Here is a 19,518-nt window from a genome sequence, read left to right as displayed (position 1 = left end):
CAATAATTGTATTTGTCCCTCTCCCTTGACTACGCTTGTGTCTATAAGCCTACACAAGACAAGAGTATATCTACTGCTTCATGTGATTAAGCTCTCCACTTTTCTAAGTTAACACGTTTTTTTTTGCTTTTCAGAAACTGCTGGTGAGTGCAGATAAAACAATAGTGGACGACATAGTATTAAAACTACGTTGAATTACATCGTTTATGTTTTAATTTCTCGTCTCGCCTTGAGTGGTTGACAAAAAGGAACTAAGGTAAAAGTGTAATAAGCAAAGGTTCGTGTTATGCTGGACTCTATCTTTCTACCATCAGTTTTTCAACAACCTTGCCCACCCAGTTTGCAATACTTGTAAAAGCTTTACATGTACATTACAAGGAAGGCTATATGTGGAACCTATTCATTTACACAAATACACTGCAATGCCATCTAGCCGCCAACACAGTTAAGTACAACATCTCGGAATGAAAAGTTGTAGTCTTAGCGGCATGTTGAACACCAATTGGGGTTATATGGATAAATATCTAAGTTAATTTTACGTTAGACATACGTTGTTGTCATGTTTTATATGTTGTGACTGAGCTAATGGTGCCGAGGAACAGACCGCAGACCACATCATCAATGACTGCTCCATCTTTAAGCCACCTAACAAAGTGGAAGGTCTGCGTGTCATGGATGATGAAACCAAAGACTGGCTGCTCTCTAGTAGCCTTCCAGTGTAGTCTGGGAACATAGTGAATCTGGGGTGGTAAAAGGATAGACCCTCGGCCCCAGACGCTCACACGACGACGACGACGACGACGACTGAGCTAATGTATTGTGGTTATACGGTTCTGATTTACAAACGCAACTTCGTTTTTCGTTGTTGAAGTTGTCACTTTACTGTGCACTGCTATTTTGCATTCATCAAATGCTGGCATTTGCACAGCAATCTAACCTCTTAGTGTAATTTAATAAGAATCGATTTCGCTATAGTAATAGCATCATCAACTAACACATGTAAAAAAGAAATTTTGAAAAATACGTAAAACGAACAAATAAAGCAAACTCCGATATTATCAGCATGCATAAAATTCTATTGTAAATGGAAAGTTACATAAAACTAAAATCAAAAGCTGCAAACCTAAATCTTGAACTGGTGTTCTGCCACGATTTCCAACAATATACTGGCACAAAAATTCAAGAAATACATGAACATACATCATCTTTCAAGTAAATTAAAACACTTAAACAACACGAATATAACGAACTTTACTGTGTTGCATGATCAATTTTCATGTATTGGCAAATATGCAGCAGAAGCAACAGTCAGCTGTGAGCCCCTACACTATTTTCGAAATGACGCCAGTTCGACACCCCTTCAGAATATGCTGCTGAGTTTGTTTTTTTTCTGCTTGGGCATTTAATGACATGACTGAATGACGAAAATTGACTTCCTTGCGTTCTAGTTTATTCCAAATCTTTAAACTAACATCGTAAGCATTCTAACGCATTTATTCTCTGGCCCATGCAGAGATGAAACACACACGCTCACACACACACACGCACACACACATACACACGCATACACACATAAACACGCACAAACACATACACACGCATACACACATAGCCTACACACGCACACAAACATACACACGCACTCACACATACACACGCATACACACATACACACGCACACACACACATACACACGCACACTTACATACACACCCCATAGCGCACATTAAACTGAGTTTTGTGAAGTCTTGTACATCTTACATTGCTGTGTTCGAAGTCATTTGCATATTTTGTAGTAACTTGCGGCTTCAATGCCACTGTCAGTGATGATCCGCAAGTTATGACGTCACTCGGTTGGCCAGAATCAAATGAGGACGAGTTTCTCTGCTTATGGACCTTAACAGCTCATGAAGGATTTCAAATCAAATTACTGATGGAATTTCTCGATATTGACGATGATACTGACTTATTCACGGTAAATAAACGTAGCATGTCATTGCAGTAGTAGTAGTTTCATATGCCCGCTGGGGATGGGTCAATCTTGATCTGGCAGCTCATCTGGAGTCAAATCAAGTATGAGAGCTCCATGATCTTGCTTACCTGACAGATTTCTCAGTGCTCGCAAGCCTCTACACAACCAAAACATGTTGACCCAGGTCATGGAGGATCATGTCATAAAAGTCTTATGTCATTCCTGTTATGTCATAAGAATATCAAAAGTTACCACGACTCGATAACACTAGGAAAAAGTGAGGCAAAGGGAAAAAAATTTTCAAAATCTTATGTAACTTCCGCTATATGAACAATACGAATATTGTTTAAATTTTTTTCATATTTCTTTTTTCTATATAATTAACTTTACAGCACAATTTTAAAACGCAACGTTTGTTCTGACTTGCCCCCCAAGAACATACGAAGTTAATCAACTGAGCTATCATGGCGGATAGTAAAAAGTCCAATGCGTGACTTGGCAGTTGTGACCAAACGAACTTCAACTAACTTTGATTCAAACAGCCCGAGTTAAACATTTTGAAATTGTGATAGAGTATCACGTTACCATTCTCATAAGCGCAATGTGGCAAAACTTAATGCAAAAGAACGATCAAACAAGAACAGTAAAACTAGGTTTCCTAATTTAGCACAATTTACTGACTGTTAACTACTTGCAAAATGAAAACGATTTTTTTAATATTTATTCATAAATATATCAATACTTTAATGCAGGTGTATGATGGATCTATTGCAACTCGTCCACCATCATTTTCAAGCACGCGGACATATGTTTCAAATAATAAGTCTCTTAAAATAAAGTTTTACGTTTCAAGTTTAACTCCTAAAGACCACAAAGGATTCAATACATCGTTTACAAGTAAGAAACAGTCGACTTAAGCCAATTATCGCGTTTCTATTCATTTTTTTGAGTCAAAGTTATCTACAGTAGGCTACCATGTTGGAGCAACTTTGTAGCAAAAATTTTTATAGATGCAATTTTAAATTTGTGTGAACAAATTTGCGTTTATTTTTATTGATTTTATATTATTAATATTTTTTCAGGGCTGCCGGGTAAGCGTGGATGAGGCTATAGGACAAACAGAAATTTGGTTTGTAGTTTCCGCTTCAGATAGATTTATTTATCCTTTAACGTTTCTAGCAAAATTCCAATAACAATGCTTGTTTAAGTCTGGTCAACTTTACACGATTATCGTCAAAAAAAAACAGAAAAAATCAACCCTGGTAAACCTAAATATTCCCTCTAAAAATCAACCTTGATAAAATCTTTCCACCTAAATATTTTCCTTTTTTAATGGGAGAAAATATTTACCAGAAGAGTTTCATCCACAGCAATGTTTATCAAGGTGTTTTTTTCGGTAAATATTTTCCCACATTTACTCTTCAGCCTTCACGGTGTATTGCAGTTGGAAAAGCGCACCATTCCGTCAAAACGTATTCGTTTTTGCCAGGCCACATATTGTTATAGCCCTACAATCAATTGCAATTTGTTTAGCTTTGTTTCGGCCTGCATACAAGTAGCTAAACAACCAGGAAATAGGCAAGACATGAAATGCCTGGTAAAATAATAATTCTTATTGGTTGTGCAACAAATTCATCATAAACTGGCGGGAGGCTGCTGTTCGACTTTACTTGTACAGTTTATATTTTTAGAAAATTGCGGATTTAATGCTACAGCAAAAAGTGAACTACAAGTTCTAACATCTCCTGGATGGCCGCTTCAGTATTTGCCCAATCAAAATTGTGTTTGGGTTGTAAAAGCTGCCGCTGGATTTTGGATTAGACTGACAATTGAACAGGGTTATTTTCGAGAGGCATCATTAACTGTAAGTGCTGGTAGCAGTCTCAATCAAGTGAAGCAGCACCTTCAAGCTTCAATTCAACTTATTTCTAATCTTTGAACCTCACTCTTTCGCTGAACGCTAATGGAACATCTTTTTCAGCAATTACTTTTTAAAATACTGTTGTCAAATGGTTGGTTGATTTTTGAATCTTTATCCTCGGACTGACAAAGCCTTGATAGGTTATTCCTAGTAGTTTTGCATACTTGTAGAGGTTCTTGAGGCAGGGCCGGTTACCGAGATTGGCAGAGTGAACTTTCCCAATTGTTGAACTGTTGTTGCGGGGGAATTATTCCATTCACTAGGTGCCGTTGAATGGAGAGCAGTACTGAAATGTGTTGCTCAAGCGCACACCCCGAGAGTCGAACTAGCGCCGCGTGATCTTGAGCCCGGACTTGAATCAAGCCCTTTGCGTTGTTATCAAATAATAACAGATGCTTGCCAATTGTTTTGACACAGGAAATCAATCCTGAAATATTCTTCTACCCATACCAACCATTGCGTTCGTTTTGACTGGTTGTTTTTAAGCGGATTTTGTTTGTTTTTTAGCCTATATAATTGAAAAAAACAAAACACATGTAAACCAGTTACTTGCTTGGTTTACCTTGTTGTGGCTTAGACGCAGCTATCAGTCAAGTTTATATCAGTTTTGTTTTAATTAGCTCATCCTCAACCAGTCTGAAACATATTTCCATATTCAATTTAGTGTACAATAGCAACACATGTAACACGTTCATGTCAAAACTGGCATCGAACAAACCTTATGATAATAAAAAAGCACAATTTTTTCTAATAAAAAATAAAGAGCCCAAAATGTAGCAAGTTTGCTGAACATGAGTTTAGTATCTTCATTTTGGGCTCTTTATTTTTCATTAGAGTAATCAGGCATTCCGACCATTTTATTTCTAACAATTATCTCATATTACCATTTGTGAGCTTTAGTAAGACGTGCTGGTCATATTTAAAATATATCAAAATTGACCAATAAGTGCTTTTAATGATACTGTAAATAGAAAAAAAATCGATTTTATTTATTGAGCAGATATACGAAGACGAAGAAGTTTTGATGCGATTCAGAGAAAGGCCTTTGTTGCCAAAAACTTTCTATTCTTTGAATAGAATTCTTATACTGAAGTACTCTTCTCAATTCTCATCGTTCAATTATATTCCAAAGCATGTGCGACCCAGATTTCAAGCAACTTACACAAGTAAATAACAATAAACTCGAACTGATAGCCAACCTGGGCAGGATCGGACAATGAGAAGTAATTCTAGGAAAATATTGTGTTAGATTTAATGCTGGAAGTTTAGTGTTGTGAAAACAAGAGTTTTCTGTTTATTTTGGCAACCGCGTGTTTTGGTTTTCTGTGACAAATTCATGATAGGTAGTTGAAGAACTCTCAGTCTGACTGTGGACGTAACTTAAATTTCTAGCCAATATAACTATGGTATTAACATTAAAGTTAGAAATTGTATGGGAACCCAATAAAAGCAAATAAAATATTGTAACTTTATGCATTATGTTGTTAAATCAAGACTTTTATTGACTTAATGATTTACAAACTATACAAATGTATTGTATAAACGCTTTTGTTAATTGCATTTCTGTTGACTAAACTATCGCTCATCGGCAGATAATTTATTGCGTTCCAAGTGAGTAGTTGATAAAAACAAACTTGTGTTGAAAAGCAGCGGTGTAAATGCCGTAAACTTTTACATTTTTAGGTGTGGATTGTAAGTATTCAATTCCACAATAACGGAAAAAGTAAACTTTTGAAAAATTAAAAATAAAATTTTCCACATTGATAGTAAACCACTTGCAGATGAGATATTTACCACCCCTGTAGGCTACTGATTTTTCTGGGGATGGTAGAATTGGTTACACTGTCCCTAGCTTTCACTTACAAAAAAATTTTCACTTACACTTTTCCACCTGTGAAAGGTTTTGTATTTACTGGTTGCCTTTAAAAGTTTAACAACAGTTTCAAAACACTTTAAACTTTCGTCATGGAATCAACGTATCAACAAAAAAGGTGTTCTGGCTCCTTTGTGACAATCTTTACTCACTGAATTTTGTTTTGCTGTAGTAAGATGTGTTGCCAATATTTCTGTCACCAACGAGGATCAAGTCCTAGCTACTCCTACCTGGCCAGATCCATCTCCGAACAACTTAAATTGCCGATGGCTGTTAAAGGCACCAGAAGGATTTCAAGTTAAACTTACCATCCATCAATTCAACATAAACACTAACAAAGAAATTCTAACGGTAAATAAATTTTATTTCGTTGGAGTGATTTGAAGGATTTTAAGGCCCCGTAAATATTTCCAATGACTTTAAAAAGCACTCCGCATTCTTTGGATATAGTGCGTTTTTTATAGACTTGTTTTGATTTTGACCCAGAGGATCTCATTGGTACCGGGCCCAAATTATCTTCTCAATGGCGCAGGTCCAAGGCCAAAGGTCAAAGGTTTCTCAGACAATATTTGTTGAATTGCTGCGTCTTGTGGTTTTTTATTTGGCATCAAGCACTCTATTCGTAGAGTTGATGATATTCATCTCATACATCGACGGTCGAAAACAAGAAAGTTGTAAGTGACATTGAGAAATTCCCTTTTTTGCATTTTCAAATCCTATGCACTTTGGGCTATCTACTACTATTTTACTACTATAGTTACAGATATTAATGCTCCAAATAAAAGCATTAATGAAATTCAAAAAAAACATGTTTTTTTTTGCCTTTTACTCCAAAGTGTAAAAATGCACTTACGACTTTTTTGTTTTCGACCGTCGACATATCCATTTAGGTGTTTGACGTTATTCGGCATCAAACACTCTTTTTGTAATGTTGATGATATTCATCTCATACATATCCATTTAGGTGTTTGATGGATGCAGAACAATTCCACTTGGCGTTGACTCCGCAAATAACTTGGTGATTTTTTCAACAAGTGGAACTTTAACCATAGAATATTATTCTGGTGATCCGGCATACAGTGATCGACGCCTTCCCATTGCAAAAGATGGATTCAATGCTACGGTTGTGGGTATGTGAAATATAATTATAAAAAATATTGTATCGTAGATACAATTGAACAATTACTGCACAACTGTATTTTTACATTGCTTTATTAGGTATCCCTTGCTTCTATGAAGCAAATATTTGGCATGACGCCTGTGACCAAACCGTAACTTGCGAACCATCAGCTGACAATGATGTCATCACAAGTACTTCAATTTGCAAGATTAAAAATCAAACTGAATTGAGGTACTTTTATATATTTCTCATACAGTAGGTGCAATTTTGTGATTATCCTTTTTGTGATATAATCTTTCATAACAGCTTGTTAGCCTACATTAGGTTAGTTAAATCATTGGTACCACAGGACTATATAATAAGAACCCCAGTGAGCAAAAGTCTACAAGAGTAAGCTTCGTTTAGTGCTGGCATCAGTTTAATAAAAATAATGCTAATTGTTTTAAAAAATGGTAATTAGAAATGTGTCCGTTACTGTTTTAAATGATTAATTTCAATTTTCCAGGCAAAGAGTGTTCGGTACATTCAGCATTGTCACCTGCTCGGCAAGCAGAAGGTTTTTGTGCAACAACCCGATATCTTATCTGAACTTATCTCACTGCGACTTTGACTGTCCTGCATATTTTCGCTGTCAAAATAATCAATGTGTTGAGAGATCTTCGGTGTGCGATGGAGATCCTTGTAATGGTTGTCAGGAAGATGATGAATGGGAGGATGGAATAGGATTCCGCTGTCTGAGAAACAGGGAGTTTTGCAGAATTCCACAATCGATGTTATGGGACGCAATACGAGATTGCGATCAAGGCGAAGATTTGTGTTTTTCTTCAAGTCCAGGATTCAGAAATGCCAGGTATGAAACTATTTAAGTATTTACAACTTAATTTGCTTGATACTATTTTATAAGTTTATTGTATCACACTTTGTTATTACAACATCTTTTTCAGGACTGTTATGTATGTACTGTAGTTGTTTAAGCCATGGGCCTAGCGGTCTTGATTTGGTTTCATGATTTTTCATACATCTTCCCAAAAAGATTTTAAAAAAATCCTGAGCATGCTAGACTATTTTTTTTTATCAAAAACATTTCTCTATCATGAGATTTGAGTACCCAAACCTGTTCAGCATAGCGCCATTTCTAACTCACTTATGGAATCTTGGGCCGCGCACAGCCTATTCAACTTCATTGAAGACTTGAACAGAATGACAAAGGCAACAATATTCTAAAGTTTTGGAAGAGTGTGAATTCTTTGACGACTACACAGTATTTTTTAAACTTTTATATTAGCCTATATTAGGCTGTGATCAAATTATATTACTACTTGTTGCAAGAAAGAACACAATCGGTGCCTTTTACAAAGTCTTCATTATGACCTGACCCGGTGTCGAACCCAACTTACCACAGATGATAACAAAAACCACTCCGTCATTGAACTGGTGAAGATTTTTGAAATCACTAATATTTTTATAATATTTTAGCGATTTGCGTTTTCTGTCCTCGACCACTTTCAAGGAATCCCTTTGTTTTCATTGCTTGGATCAATCCATGATTATTCCTCGACGTAAAGTGTGTGATGGGATCATTGATTGCTCTGATTTGTCAGATGAGTGTTTGTGCGAAGGAGATCTTCCATCAATATGTGATGATGTGACAGTGCGAAGTATACCAAACACGTAAGTGACAAAATGTCTATCATTGGCTTCTTTGACATAACATATCACCGTGAACAAATTAAAAAATCGTTTTATAGTACAGTATGTCATTACACTTTGCCAGTTACATCTCCACTCTCTGTAGCTCATTCTGTTCGTTGCATTGCCGAAAGGAATGTTCTTCCAAAACTCACATAACCCTCAATACGGAAATTATTTATTTTTTCCTCGAAGGTTAAGCACCCGACTGAAGATCGAATGGCGTTGGTTCGGCTCTTGGGATGTAAACTTGAGCAACGCACTTCAAGGTTGCTTTCCATTTAGCGACACCTGGTGGAAGAAATAGTTTCTCAGTAATAGCACTTCAATAGCAATCGGAAACTTCACTCTGTTAATCCCGTCAGTGCGGTTCAAAGCATCTACGAGTATGCGAAACTGTCAGAAATAATATCCCAAAAACTTTGTCATTTCGAGAATAAAAATCAAAACCAAATCAAACTGAATTTTTGTGGGTATTAAAAATTGGCTGCTATAACTTCCACTAACAGCGCTTTTGTGGTCCCACTATCCCATCCATTGTAATTGAAGAGTGAAGTTTTAAAAGTGCCTAAGTCACATTTTTCTATTTGAAGTTGGTGTTAAAAAAGTGCTTTTGACAGTCACCTAAACAGTCTGTTGTTGCAAAATATCAGCACGAAAAAAGTGTCGAAGTCCACTTTGGAATGTCAGAGGTTTCACGACACGCAAAACTTTTTGTTTTAAAAGTATCTAAACTCTGTCTTGAATTTGGAAACTTAAGTTAAAAATTTTGGACTTGTTTCTTTTAAAATTACCCTCTTCAATTGCAATAACAACACTGTCTGCCAAACATGGGTTAGAACAACCTCTTGATATTTATTTCTAAATTCCAATATATAGGCCTAAGCATAGGGACAGCAAGAACTGTATTGTTCATCAATTTTCTGGCCGCACTATTTCAGTCATTACAGGGTTTTCTGTCACATGTCATACTCTAATTAGTTGATTGTTCTTCTTTAGATTGATGAATGAAAATCCTTGTGCTATTGGTGAAGTGTCGTGTGGAAATGGGAAGTGTATAAACCGAACTTCTGTGTGTGATTCCATCGCTGACTGCGAAGATAACATAGACGAAAAGTAATTAATAATCACCTTGTTTTATGCTGATAGGCTATGCAAGGAATGAAAAAGTTTCAATAACTCCGCACTGTTTTTTATTTTATACAACCACAAGTTATGTAATGAAAGGAACTGAAAGTCTATTTAAAGTTTTCTTTTAGACAAACAGCAACCAATGTAACTTTATTTAATGGTTTAATGTAACGTTTTAAAAAAATACACTTGTGATTTCTTTCTGCAGGAGTGAATACTGCGGAGTAACTCTGAACTGTGCGGATGCAAAAGAAATTAATAAAGGCCAAAAATGCAGGTTTGAAAAAAATGTGCAATTTCAAGATGTTGAGAACTGAAATTGTAACAAGACTTTATGAACGCCCTGTATAACAATATGAGCAAATTAAGCGTATCTAACATATTATGTTGTAGGTTTGAAGAACATTGTGTGGGAACAAGGGCTTTTAGGCCAAAAGTAAATTCCATGTTCGATCTGTTTCAAAACACTGTAAATAACTAAATTTTTATTTTTAGTGGCATCACTTTCTCCTGAATTATTTGCACAAAAAGCTTTTCCTAAAACGAAAACTCAAGATTAGGCACATTACCCGCTATTATTATTCTATTTTCAGTTCAATTTCAAGCAATTCCATCACACTTTTTTGGCTCGTAATGATTTTAACAAAGCAATTTTAGTAATTTAAATGCAAAGCAAATTTTAAATTTTTACTTGCATGAACGATACCACACTCCTAGACCCTATCTAAGGAAATTTAAAATGAGCATCATATCGGATCATTTAAGTTCCGTGGTAAACCACAAAGTAGCTGTGGTTTTCTAAAAGAGAATTATTAGAAAGTTCTCTTAAACTTCAAAGATGCCAAACTGCTTGTTCACAAGATATGGCAGTGTTTTGCGATGGGAGAAGAGAATGTAACCATGGAAATGTGGATGATGAGTGCTCCATAGGATGCAGGAATGATTCAGAACTCCAGTGCCGGCCCATAGGAGTTCAAATCACTGGGGAAACGTTTCGTTGTCTCGTTTCAGTGAGTTGTCTTTTTATCAGTTTTTAACAATCATACTGTATATTAACCGAGAGGGGTGCGAGAGCTGTTTCTAGGGAATGTCGGAATGCTGAATCATTTGTGATAGTTATAAAGGAATAATTAGAGAATCAGGATTTTCCTGCTAACTTTACATCCAAACAAAAATCAAAAATAATTTGATTCCTTTACATGCGAGTGGCACTCTGCACCAACACACCAAAATTTAATGACGTCATCAACAGGAAACAGCAGCAAAACGTCATCGAACTTGTTGCTTAACCACTACTACGGCAAAACCATTTGCCATGTTTCATATAACTAACAGAATAAAGGTATTTTCGGATCCTACTGTTGACAATTGGTGGTGCAGAAATCGGCGTCGTGCTGGTCCATTGCTATCTTGGTGACATGATTGGACAATTGGGAGGTTGCTTGGATGCCATCGCGTGAGGGTACAATTGGCCTGAAAGAGTTTCGGTGAGTTCATTCCTATCAATATGGACAAGAATATTCCCTTCTGTAGTCAAGATTACACATGCTGATATGTGTGTAAGGAGTGTTCTACTGAATGAAAGTGAGAGCTGGCCAATCACTGTCAAAGAGCGAAAGAGGCCATGTTGTAATGATAGTGCCATGATTATGATGCGATGGATCTCTTTTGAATGTGCCTTTCTGACCAAATGACGATGGAAGAACCGAGATCCAAGCTTGGCATTCATCAGCTTGGAGATGTCATAAGATGAAGAAGGCTACGTTGCTGTAAAAGCAACACATGGAATGAGTTGCGTGGCCACAAAAATCAATTCAGTCATTTAACAGTTAGTCAGTCATAAAACATCCTAAAAAACGTTGACTAGATTACGATAGAGCAATTTTATTGTTGACAGATTTTGCAATACGAAGAAGAGGAGACGTTAGTTCGTAGAGATAGAGAACACAGAACATCAAAAACAAAAAAGTAATTTTCAAATTCCCCGTATGAGGAAAACACCATATGCAATATTGTGTCATTTTATTATCGGAATGATGATTAATGAAACCATTACCTTATTTCCTTACTTCCATTTTCGAAAAGTGTTCGCACTGTGTCACCCCCCCCCCCCCCCCTCTCCGCCTTGTCTGTACCATAGACGAAAGTAAATCATCTTTTTTCTAAAAAATGTAAATAATTCAAAGCTATGGATGTACATAATCATCATGTGCCCCCTCCGAGCCGAAGGTTGGCTGTCATTTGCTTCCACACGTCACGTTCTTCCGCTTTTCTTTTTGCTTCTCCGATGCTTGACTGTTGACAAGTCAGCCCACTGTTTTACATCATCTCCCCACGTTCGTCTCCTTCTTCCCCTGCACTTCTTTCCTTCTACCATTACCTTCAATAATCAATTGGTGTAGCTGTCCTGCCGATCCTCTCAAGATATTCCCACGAATTTCATCTTTTGTTTTGCTAAATCGTATAAACATATAAACAATACTGGTTTACTGTAATAAGAGTAGCCTAAATGTTATTTTTAAGTTTCAGAAACAGGAAAATAGTTAGGATAGAAAAAGTATTACAGCATCTATAATGACCCTTAAAGTTGCTAAAGATGTTTGACAATTTTCAGGTTGATGCTGCAATTGATATTCAAACCTTCTCTGTCAAGAAAATGTGCGATGGCGTAGTCGATTGTACTTTTAGGAAAGAAGATGAAGACTCTTGTGAGAACAGATTTCCCTGTCAGGCCCAAGATTTAATCAGCATTTCCGTAAGTAAAGTTTGTGATGGAATTTATGACTGTGACGACAAATCCGACGAAGAAATAACAAGATGCAGTCAGAGATTCTATTGTCCAGTTCTTCAAAACACTAAAGTGAGACATTAGTGTAGTTTATACCTAATAAATAAAGTAACAATAATAATATGATAAACGGCAAATATAGTTTTGATAATTTGAAGTCTAAAATTTGCATGATCTAAAGCTTACACTGATTGAGGAAATCTTAATCCTCGGAATGAGAAAATTTTTTTTAGAGCTAATTCTGGCAGTTTTGCGTATGATACTTGCAGAGGCTTTGAGACACTGACACAGACCCGGTCACCAAGATTGGCAGAGTGGAGTTTCTGCTTGTTTTTGTAATGTTGATGTCTATTCCATCTACTAAATACCGTTGAATGGAGAGCTTTCTTTGACATGCGTTGCTCAAGCGCATACCCCGAGAGTCGAACCTGCGCCCCTTAATCTTGAAGTTTTTTCGTTCGTCAAGTTAGGCGCTTATCTAACATAATTATTGGGGTAGATTGTTTTATTGACTGTTTCAATCTTCTGCTTCAAGTCCAATTGCCTGATCTATAGGCATAGGGGACAATGCATAATATCTTTTCCATTGATTTCTGTCAGCAAGACGCTGAGAAAGACTTGGTGTGTATAAATTTGTGTTGCTTTTAGATGCTCTATGTATGTTTTTTTCACGTTTTCCTTTGCCTAAAATCTTGCCACAAATTACTGACCGTTCAAACTGTTTTTCCACTAAAACATATTTTGAAAAGTAAAAACGTAGATAAAGATTATTACATTGCAATGAAGCAAAGCTTTTAAGCAAAAGACACTCTTAATATTTCAGGAAATATTCATACAAATTTTAAATTTTCTATATTCTTTATGCATGCAGCGAGCTTACTTTGTAAACATATGTTTTAGGTATCCATTGATAATGATTCTGTTTGTGATTTGCACATCAATTGCGATGACAGTTCCGATGAAATTCGTTGCCTGAGTGATGGAAGATTTTACTGCGAAAGCAAAAGTCCTTTGTTTGTATCTAAAGCAGAAGTAAGTTTGGTCAACATAAGTTTTGAATGTATAAAGTAATGCGCTGAAACCGCTTGAGGCTGTAGTGAAGTTCCATTGAAATCTTTTCTTTAGGACTTTTTTTTCAGCATGAATTCTTTTTGTGAGTAAAGAAATAACAGTAGCCTCTCAAGTACATGTAGCTGCACACAAAGTGAAATTTACATGACATTTGACTCTTTTTTTTATTTGTTTAAGAATAGCCTAATGTCTAAAAATAATGTTTTTAGACATTATTTTTAAACAAACAAAAAAGAGTCAAAATGTTTTTTTAGCTCTCCTTCAATTCAGTGGCACCAAGTAGATGGAATATTTTACAGACAACAAGACTTCAATAATCGGAAACTTCACTCTGTCAATCTCGGTTACCTGTCCTTCGTAAGTGGTTCAAATTCTCTACAAGTATGCGAAACTGCCAGGATTAAGCTCTGCAAGAAGCTTTCCCAGTCCGAGCATAAAGATTCCCTCAATCAATTTTGTAAAACTGTGAACTCCAAATAGGCTACTTATAAAAATTTGTTTAAAACTTGTTAAACTTAAATAAATAGCCTACTTGTTCCGCTTAGAAAAATGAATGATGCTGAAATGAATTAAACCCTTAAAACCTGAAATAATGTGTTCACACAAACAATAAGAAACGTAGTTAGGATTCGAACCTGCGTTTCATGTGTTGTGGTTTTGCTAGGTATTTGATGGCCACGAAGATTGCAGCGATGCCAGCGACGAATGCCCGACCACGGAAGAAGGTCGAAATGAGGATTTATTTTCATCAAGATACCAACTCATAGCCAATCCGATTTTGCGGGCTCTTGTGTGGATAATGGGGCTAATGGCCTTTTCAGGAAATATGGTATGTGGAATACTTTAACTTAGAATGAATTGAATTCGTGAATTAAAGAAGGGCCTAATTCCCACAAAGATGCTTTTGAGATAAACGCGTTTTAAATACTTTAGTCATTTGCTTTTATGGTGGAGTTTCGATAACGATTATATGCTTACTGTAGATATACCGGTAAAAAGTAGCCTATCATACCTAAAAAAATTTCTCACTAAAGATTTTGCAGAAAAATTATATAAAAGTTGAAGCCCAGTTGCTGGAATTGGGCCCTTTTAAAATCAATGAAAACATGAAACATTGGGGTAGTTTTTTTTTTTTCAAGTTTCATTTAGAAGACACTGAAGGAAATCGGCAAAACACAAAAAGCGAAATTTGAAACAAAATGAAGTTGGGCCGTTTTTGAATTCACGTCTTCGATGATCTTATGATTATCTATTCAAAGCAAACCAACAAAAACATCAGACCTTGATATTACTAGAAAGAAATATTAGTATATAGTAGACTAATAATTTTCCATCTTGTTTTTTCCTTGTTTTAGTAGAAGCTCGATGAGGTCCCACTATCCTCATCTCACAGCCATTGTAGAATAACCTATTGAAATAAATATGAGCATATAATAATAATTCATGCAAGATCTCAAGTTATATTCAAAGTCAAAATACTGGTCACAACAACAAAAAATTGGAGAACCCCTTCAATAATTCCAAAACTTACTGTTAGCTTATCAAAAATATTTATGCTAGCATTATTGTAGGCTATATTTTATGATTTTCCTTCTTTAATGTGTCAGTTTGCTATACAAATAAGTCGCCCTGTTTCAGATTGTTATCTGTGGAGAAGCAAGAACTATTTTTCAAATCTCTCTTCAATCAAGTTCTGCTCCATTGCGTACGAGCCACATACTGATATTCAACTTGGCGATAGCGGATCTTCTTATGGGGATATACCTGATCATGCTCGGCGTAGCAGGAGTTATATACGATGGGGTATTCTGCCTTCACAAGCTCGAATGGTTATCCAGCACTGCTTGTACGACGATGGGCGTGCTGGTCGTGCTGTCTAGTGAAGCATCCGTGATCACAATGGTTCTTCTTACCTCGTGTCGTCTGTATGCTGTTGTAAAGGTAGGATAGGTTGACTGTAAGAATGTTTATCCTCAAACTGACAAAGCTTCTTTGAGGCTAAAACCTGGCAATTTCGCATACTTGCAGATACCTTGAACCCGGTCACCGTGTTTGACAGAGTAAAGTTTCCAATTGTTGAAGTGTTGTCTGTGAAGTATTCCATCTTCTGGGAATCTCGGTGCCCCTGAACAGAGAGCTTTTCTTAAAATTCGTGTACTCAAGTAAACACCACGAGAGCTGAACCAGCGACGGTTGATCTTGCAGTTTCTTGGTTCGTTTAATTTACAAGAGCTGAACCAGCACTGCGTGTTCTGATGATTTTGTTGTTTGAGGCAATTAAGGCGATTTTATTATTTCAACTGGTACATAGTGTTTGAGTACAGTAGCCTACCAATATTAGGAAACGCTAGACGCATAAACAAAGAAGAAGAATTGGAAACGTTATAATAAAAACAAAATAAAACGCAAATTTTTTTAGCAATATCGAGCAATACCCGCTTCGTTTTAAACCTGTCTCCACTATTCCCATGGCCAAGGGGCTCTGCCTCTTATCATCTTTGAGACAGTGAGAGGGTGATCTGAACTACGCAATAACTAGGCAAATGTCAGGGCAAGTGTTAAGCATGCTTCGTGTTGGTTGGCCATCCAATTCATGTTGTGCATGCAATTCATGCATCCAATTCATGCAATTCATGCCACTCATGCAAGGTATACTCTCGGCTTGATGCGGGAGGGTTGGTGCAGTTGATGATGTTGAGAAGTAGCGATCTGTCTGGCGTCAGCACAACTGACTGTTCACTTAATTGATGATGTTGTCTACATGTGTTGTTTTTTGTTTGTTTTGTTTTTTTCATAGATGTGGCTATTATTAGCGTTACTTTATTATGCACATATTAACGTACAGTGATGTTTAACATTTCAAGCTGAACATATTGTCATCTGTAACCATTCAATAATATTGTTGTTTCACTATAATTTTCAACAATCTTTTATTGCAATTTTCATATTGGATTGTTTATTTCTAGCCGTTCGAAGCTTCTAGCAAGCCAAAAGCCTCCACAATTTACATCTTGGTTGCGATTGGATGGTTTATCGCGTTTGTGATGGCTCTTGCTCCCCTTACTGAAAACCTTCAATACATCTTCGCCAATGAGGGATTGATTTCACAGAAATCATTTTTCAAGAACACACTTATAAACTTTGATTCTGCTAAGTCTTGGGCAATGAGGTCAGTGACGTACGGTCCAGGTTATAACTCAAATCCCGATGAAGTTCTAGTTCAAATTCAAAATGTTGTTTCATGGAACGGATTTCAAAACGCTGTACATCAATTGAATTTGTCAAGTTCGTTCAGATTTTCCACATATTTCGGGTAAGTTATATCACATAGTAGGCTAATCATTTAGTAGGCCTAGTTGTGGCTTGTCAAAGAAAACATGAATACACAATAATAATTTTTCTATTCTATCCATACTTACTCCCGGTGGTTGAAGATTGAGATTAAGAAGACGGAAAGGCAAGGACGCCAATCTTCGTGTTCACCTTCAGGCTTTCATTAAGTATCTTTCCAAAACACAACCGCATGCTCTTGGGCAGTGTCAAACGGTGCCCTTTCGAGGGTAACACCAGTATGTTGGCTGCATAGCCGAGTGGTGAGAGACTGGAACGGCAATCGAAAGGGCGCCGGTTCGACACCGCTCATGAGCATGCGGCTGTGTCTTTGGCAGGACTCTTAAAGCCATGCCTGAAAGTAGACATGAAGATTGGCTTCCTTGCCTTCCCATCCACTTAATCTAAATCTTCAACCACCAGGTGTAAGCCTGGATACGACATGAAAACCCTGCTGCACAGTCGACAATTAATCATGCTCATAATATCTCTCGAAGCGATCTTTCGAACTTCAAGTCATGTTTTACTGGCTAGAATTAAATTTGCAAAGCCCTGTGTTGCAGATACTACAGCGCCAGTAGCGTCTGCATCCCTCGACTATTCCAGTCAGTACAAGATGACGCGTTTGCTTTCTCCTTTGCAATTACAGTCTTCAACTTCCTTGGATTTACATACATCTTGACTGCGTATGTTTTTATTGTCGTTCATACAAAACGCAAATCCATGCAAACAAATGGACTGGGGCAAGATAGTAGATTGAAAATAGACAAAAGAAATGCAGGTAAGTTATTATAGGTGGACGCGTGAATCATTAACTGAACAAGTTTTTGAGACTTTTGGTTGACTGAGAGAATATTTATAATCAAATTAAAACATCACCTTCTAAAGCTTTTGACAGTTTTGCATTCTTGTAAGTTAGAGACTCTTATTGTTTATTGCGATTACACCTAACTATTATCATTATAAAGATGCATATATGTTACTAAATCGTTTCTTGATCAAAATCCGACATCTCCTCATCTTCAATGAGCTTGATAGATGAAATTTGCCCACTTTGAAAATCTTTAAAGTTTTTAAACAAATAGACCGAAGAGCAGTCAATGATTTTGATGGCTTTCAAGTTTCTTTAGATGGATTATTGTTTTCACCAAGTAAGATGATACATGGTGAAAGCTGTTTCTGCAGCTGGACATACTCTGATTATCAAAATTCAGTTTTCACTTCACTAGCGGGTATATGCCCGATAATTTCAAATTAAATGAAAATCAAATCAACTCTCAGTTCATATCAAATTCTATAAAATTGTATTTTTTCCGATTCCAAAGCCTAATTTACAAAATCTAGCCATACGTGCAAAAAAAATTTCGTTTATGTGACGAAAAAAGTCTTCGTTGCATACAAATAAATTATTAGCCTAAACATTTAGTTTTTTTTCACTATCTAAAAATCATATTTCTTCATAAACGTTTAAAAAAACACAAATAATACTAAAATGAACTGTGAACATCTTTCTTCCGTTCTATATTACTTCTTATCCTAAAATGTTCTGCTCAATTGCATGCACCGGAGTTTGAACCAGCGTTGATTGATCATTAGCTGTCTACATTAAATCAGTCCGGTTATTGAACAATCTCGTTTAACAGCTTATTTAAAAACGTGATGCGCGATCTTATGAATTAATTCCTTTGCTAAGTTATTTTTAAGTGGTCTACCAACAGTTGGTAATGCAGTGTTTTACGTATACTTTTCAGCTATGCAGAGAAAGATCTTACGACTTTTGATAACGGATTTTTGCTGTTGGGTTCCTCTTTCAGTTATAGCCTTTTTGGCCGCCAGTGAAATTGAAATTGATGATGTAGCTTACGTTGTGTCCGCAATTGTTCTCTTACCAATCAATAGTGCGCTCAACCCTGTACTCTACTCCGGTGTTGTCGGCAAGGTCATACAAAGGCTGAGAAAGATTTGCCGACAAAGTGCGACATCAAAAGACACAAATGTTAAAACAACTCTGCCTCAAGGTGGCACAACTGTGCAAAAAATCAAGAAAGCGACGAAAAACACAAAACAACCAAATGCAATGGCAGGAAGTGATGTCGCAGAGGAGCAAAATACTTATTTATGAACGAAAAAGGCAATAAACATTTCAGCAAAGCATGTTGTTGATAGAGAAATAAAGCAACAGCACTTTAAATGACGTCACAATGATAGCGACTCACAACGGCAGCCGTGGCCGAGTGGTTAGCGCGTTGGGCTCGCAGTCGAGAGCCTGCATGTTCGACTCCAGCCACTCGCACTTGCTGTTGTTTCTCTGGGCAAGAAACTTTACGATAATTGCCTCTACCTAGTGATCGATTTTCGAGTAATGGGTAGTACCAAATTTAAGTCATAAGTAAAGTAGACAACCGGAAACAGACATTGCTGTCGGCTGCAGCGTAGGTCAGGTGTATGTCGGAAGGCGTACACCGATGCATAGCGCTAAAGTACGCTTTCCCGCAATGCAGGATAAAGATAAACAAACAAACAAAAACAAAAACAAAACGCTCTGGTCTCGTATATTGTAAATATATTGCAACAAACAAACAAACCAAGAAACGTTTTTGATGGTTGAAACGGATAAGTCAAG

At 36.7% G+C, this 19,518-nt stretch overlaps 1 protein-coding gene across 1 annotated transcript; it reads left to right on the top strand.

The window, feature by feature from the left end:
- The first annotated feature begins 1,840 nt into the window (after positions 1–1,840).
- On the top strand, positions 1,841–19,017 carry LOC145778369 (uncharacterized). The gene is made up of 17 exons (XM_082589843.1): positions 1,841–1,975; positions 2,725–2,869; positions 5,939–6,117; positions 6,731–6,896; positions 6,985–7,117; positions 7,392–7,736; positions 8,363–8,557; positions 9,575–9,691; positions 9,915–9,983; positions 10,545–10,716; positions 12,321–12,566; positions 13,395–13,526; positions 14,230–14,394; positions 15,204–15,506; positions 16,532–16,878; positions 17,459–17,676; positions 18,647–19,017. Exons 1-17 carry the CDS (start codon positions 1,841–1,843, stop codon positions 19,015–19,017), a joined length of 3,438 nt encoding a protein of 1,145 aa, XP_082445969.1.
- The last annotated feature ends 501 nt before the right edge of the window (positions 19,018–19,518 follow it).

The sequence above is a fragment of the Aplidium turbinatum genome, chromosome 10, assembly GCF_918807975.1.
Source record: "Aplidium turbinatum chromosome 10, kaAplTurb1.1, whole genome shotgun sequence".
Classification (NCBI taxonomy): domain Eukaryota; kingdom Metazoa; phylum Chordata; class Ascidiacea; order Aplousobranchia; family Polyclinidae; genus Aplidium; species Aplidium turbinatum.
The sequence above is the reverse complement of the archived record's forward strand: the minus strand, read 5'-3'. Positions and strand labels throughout refer to the sequence as shown.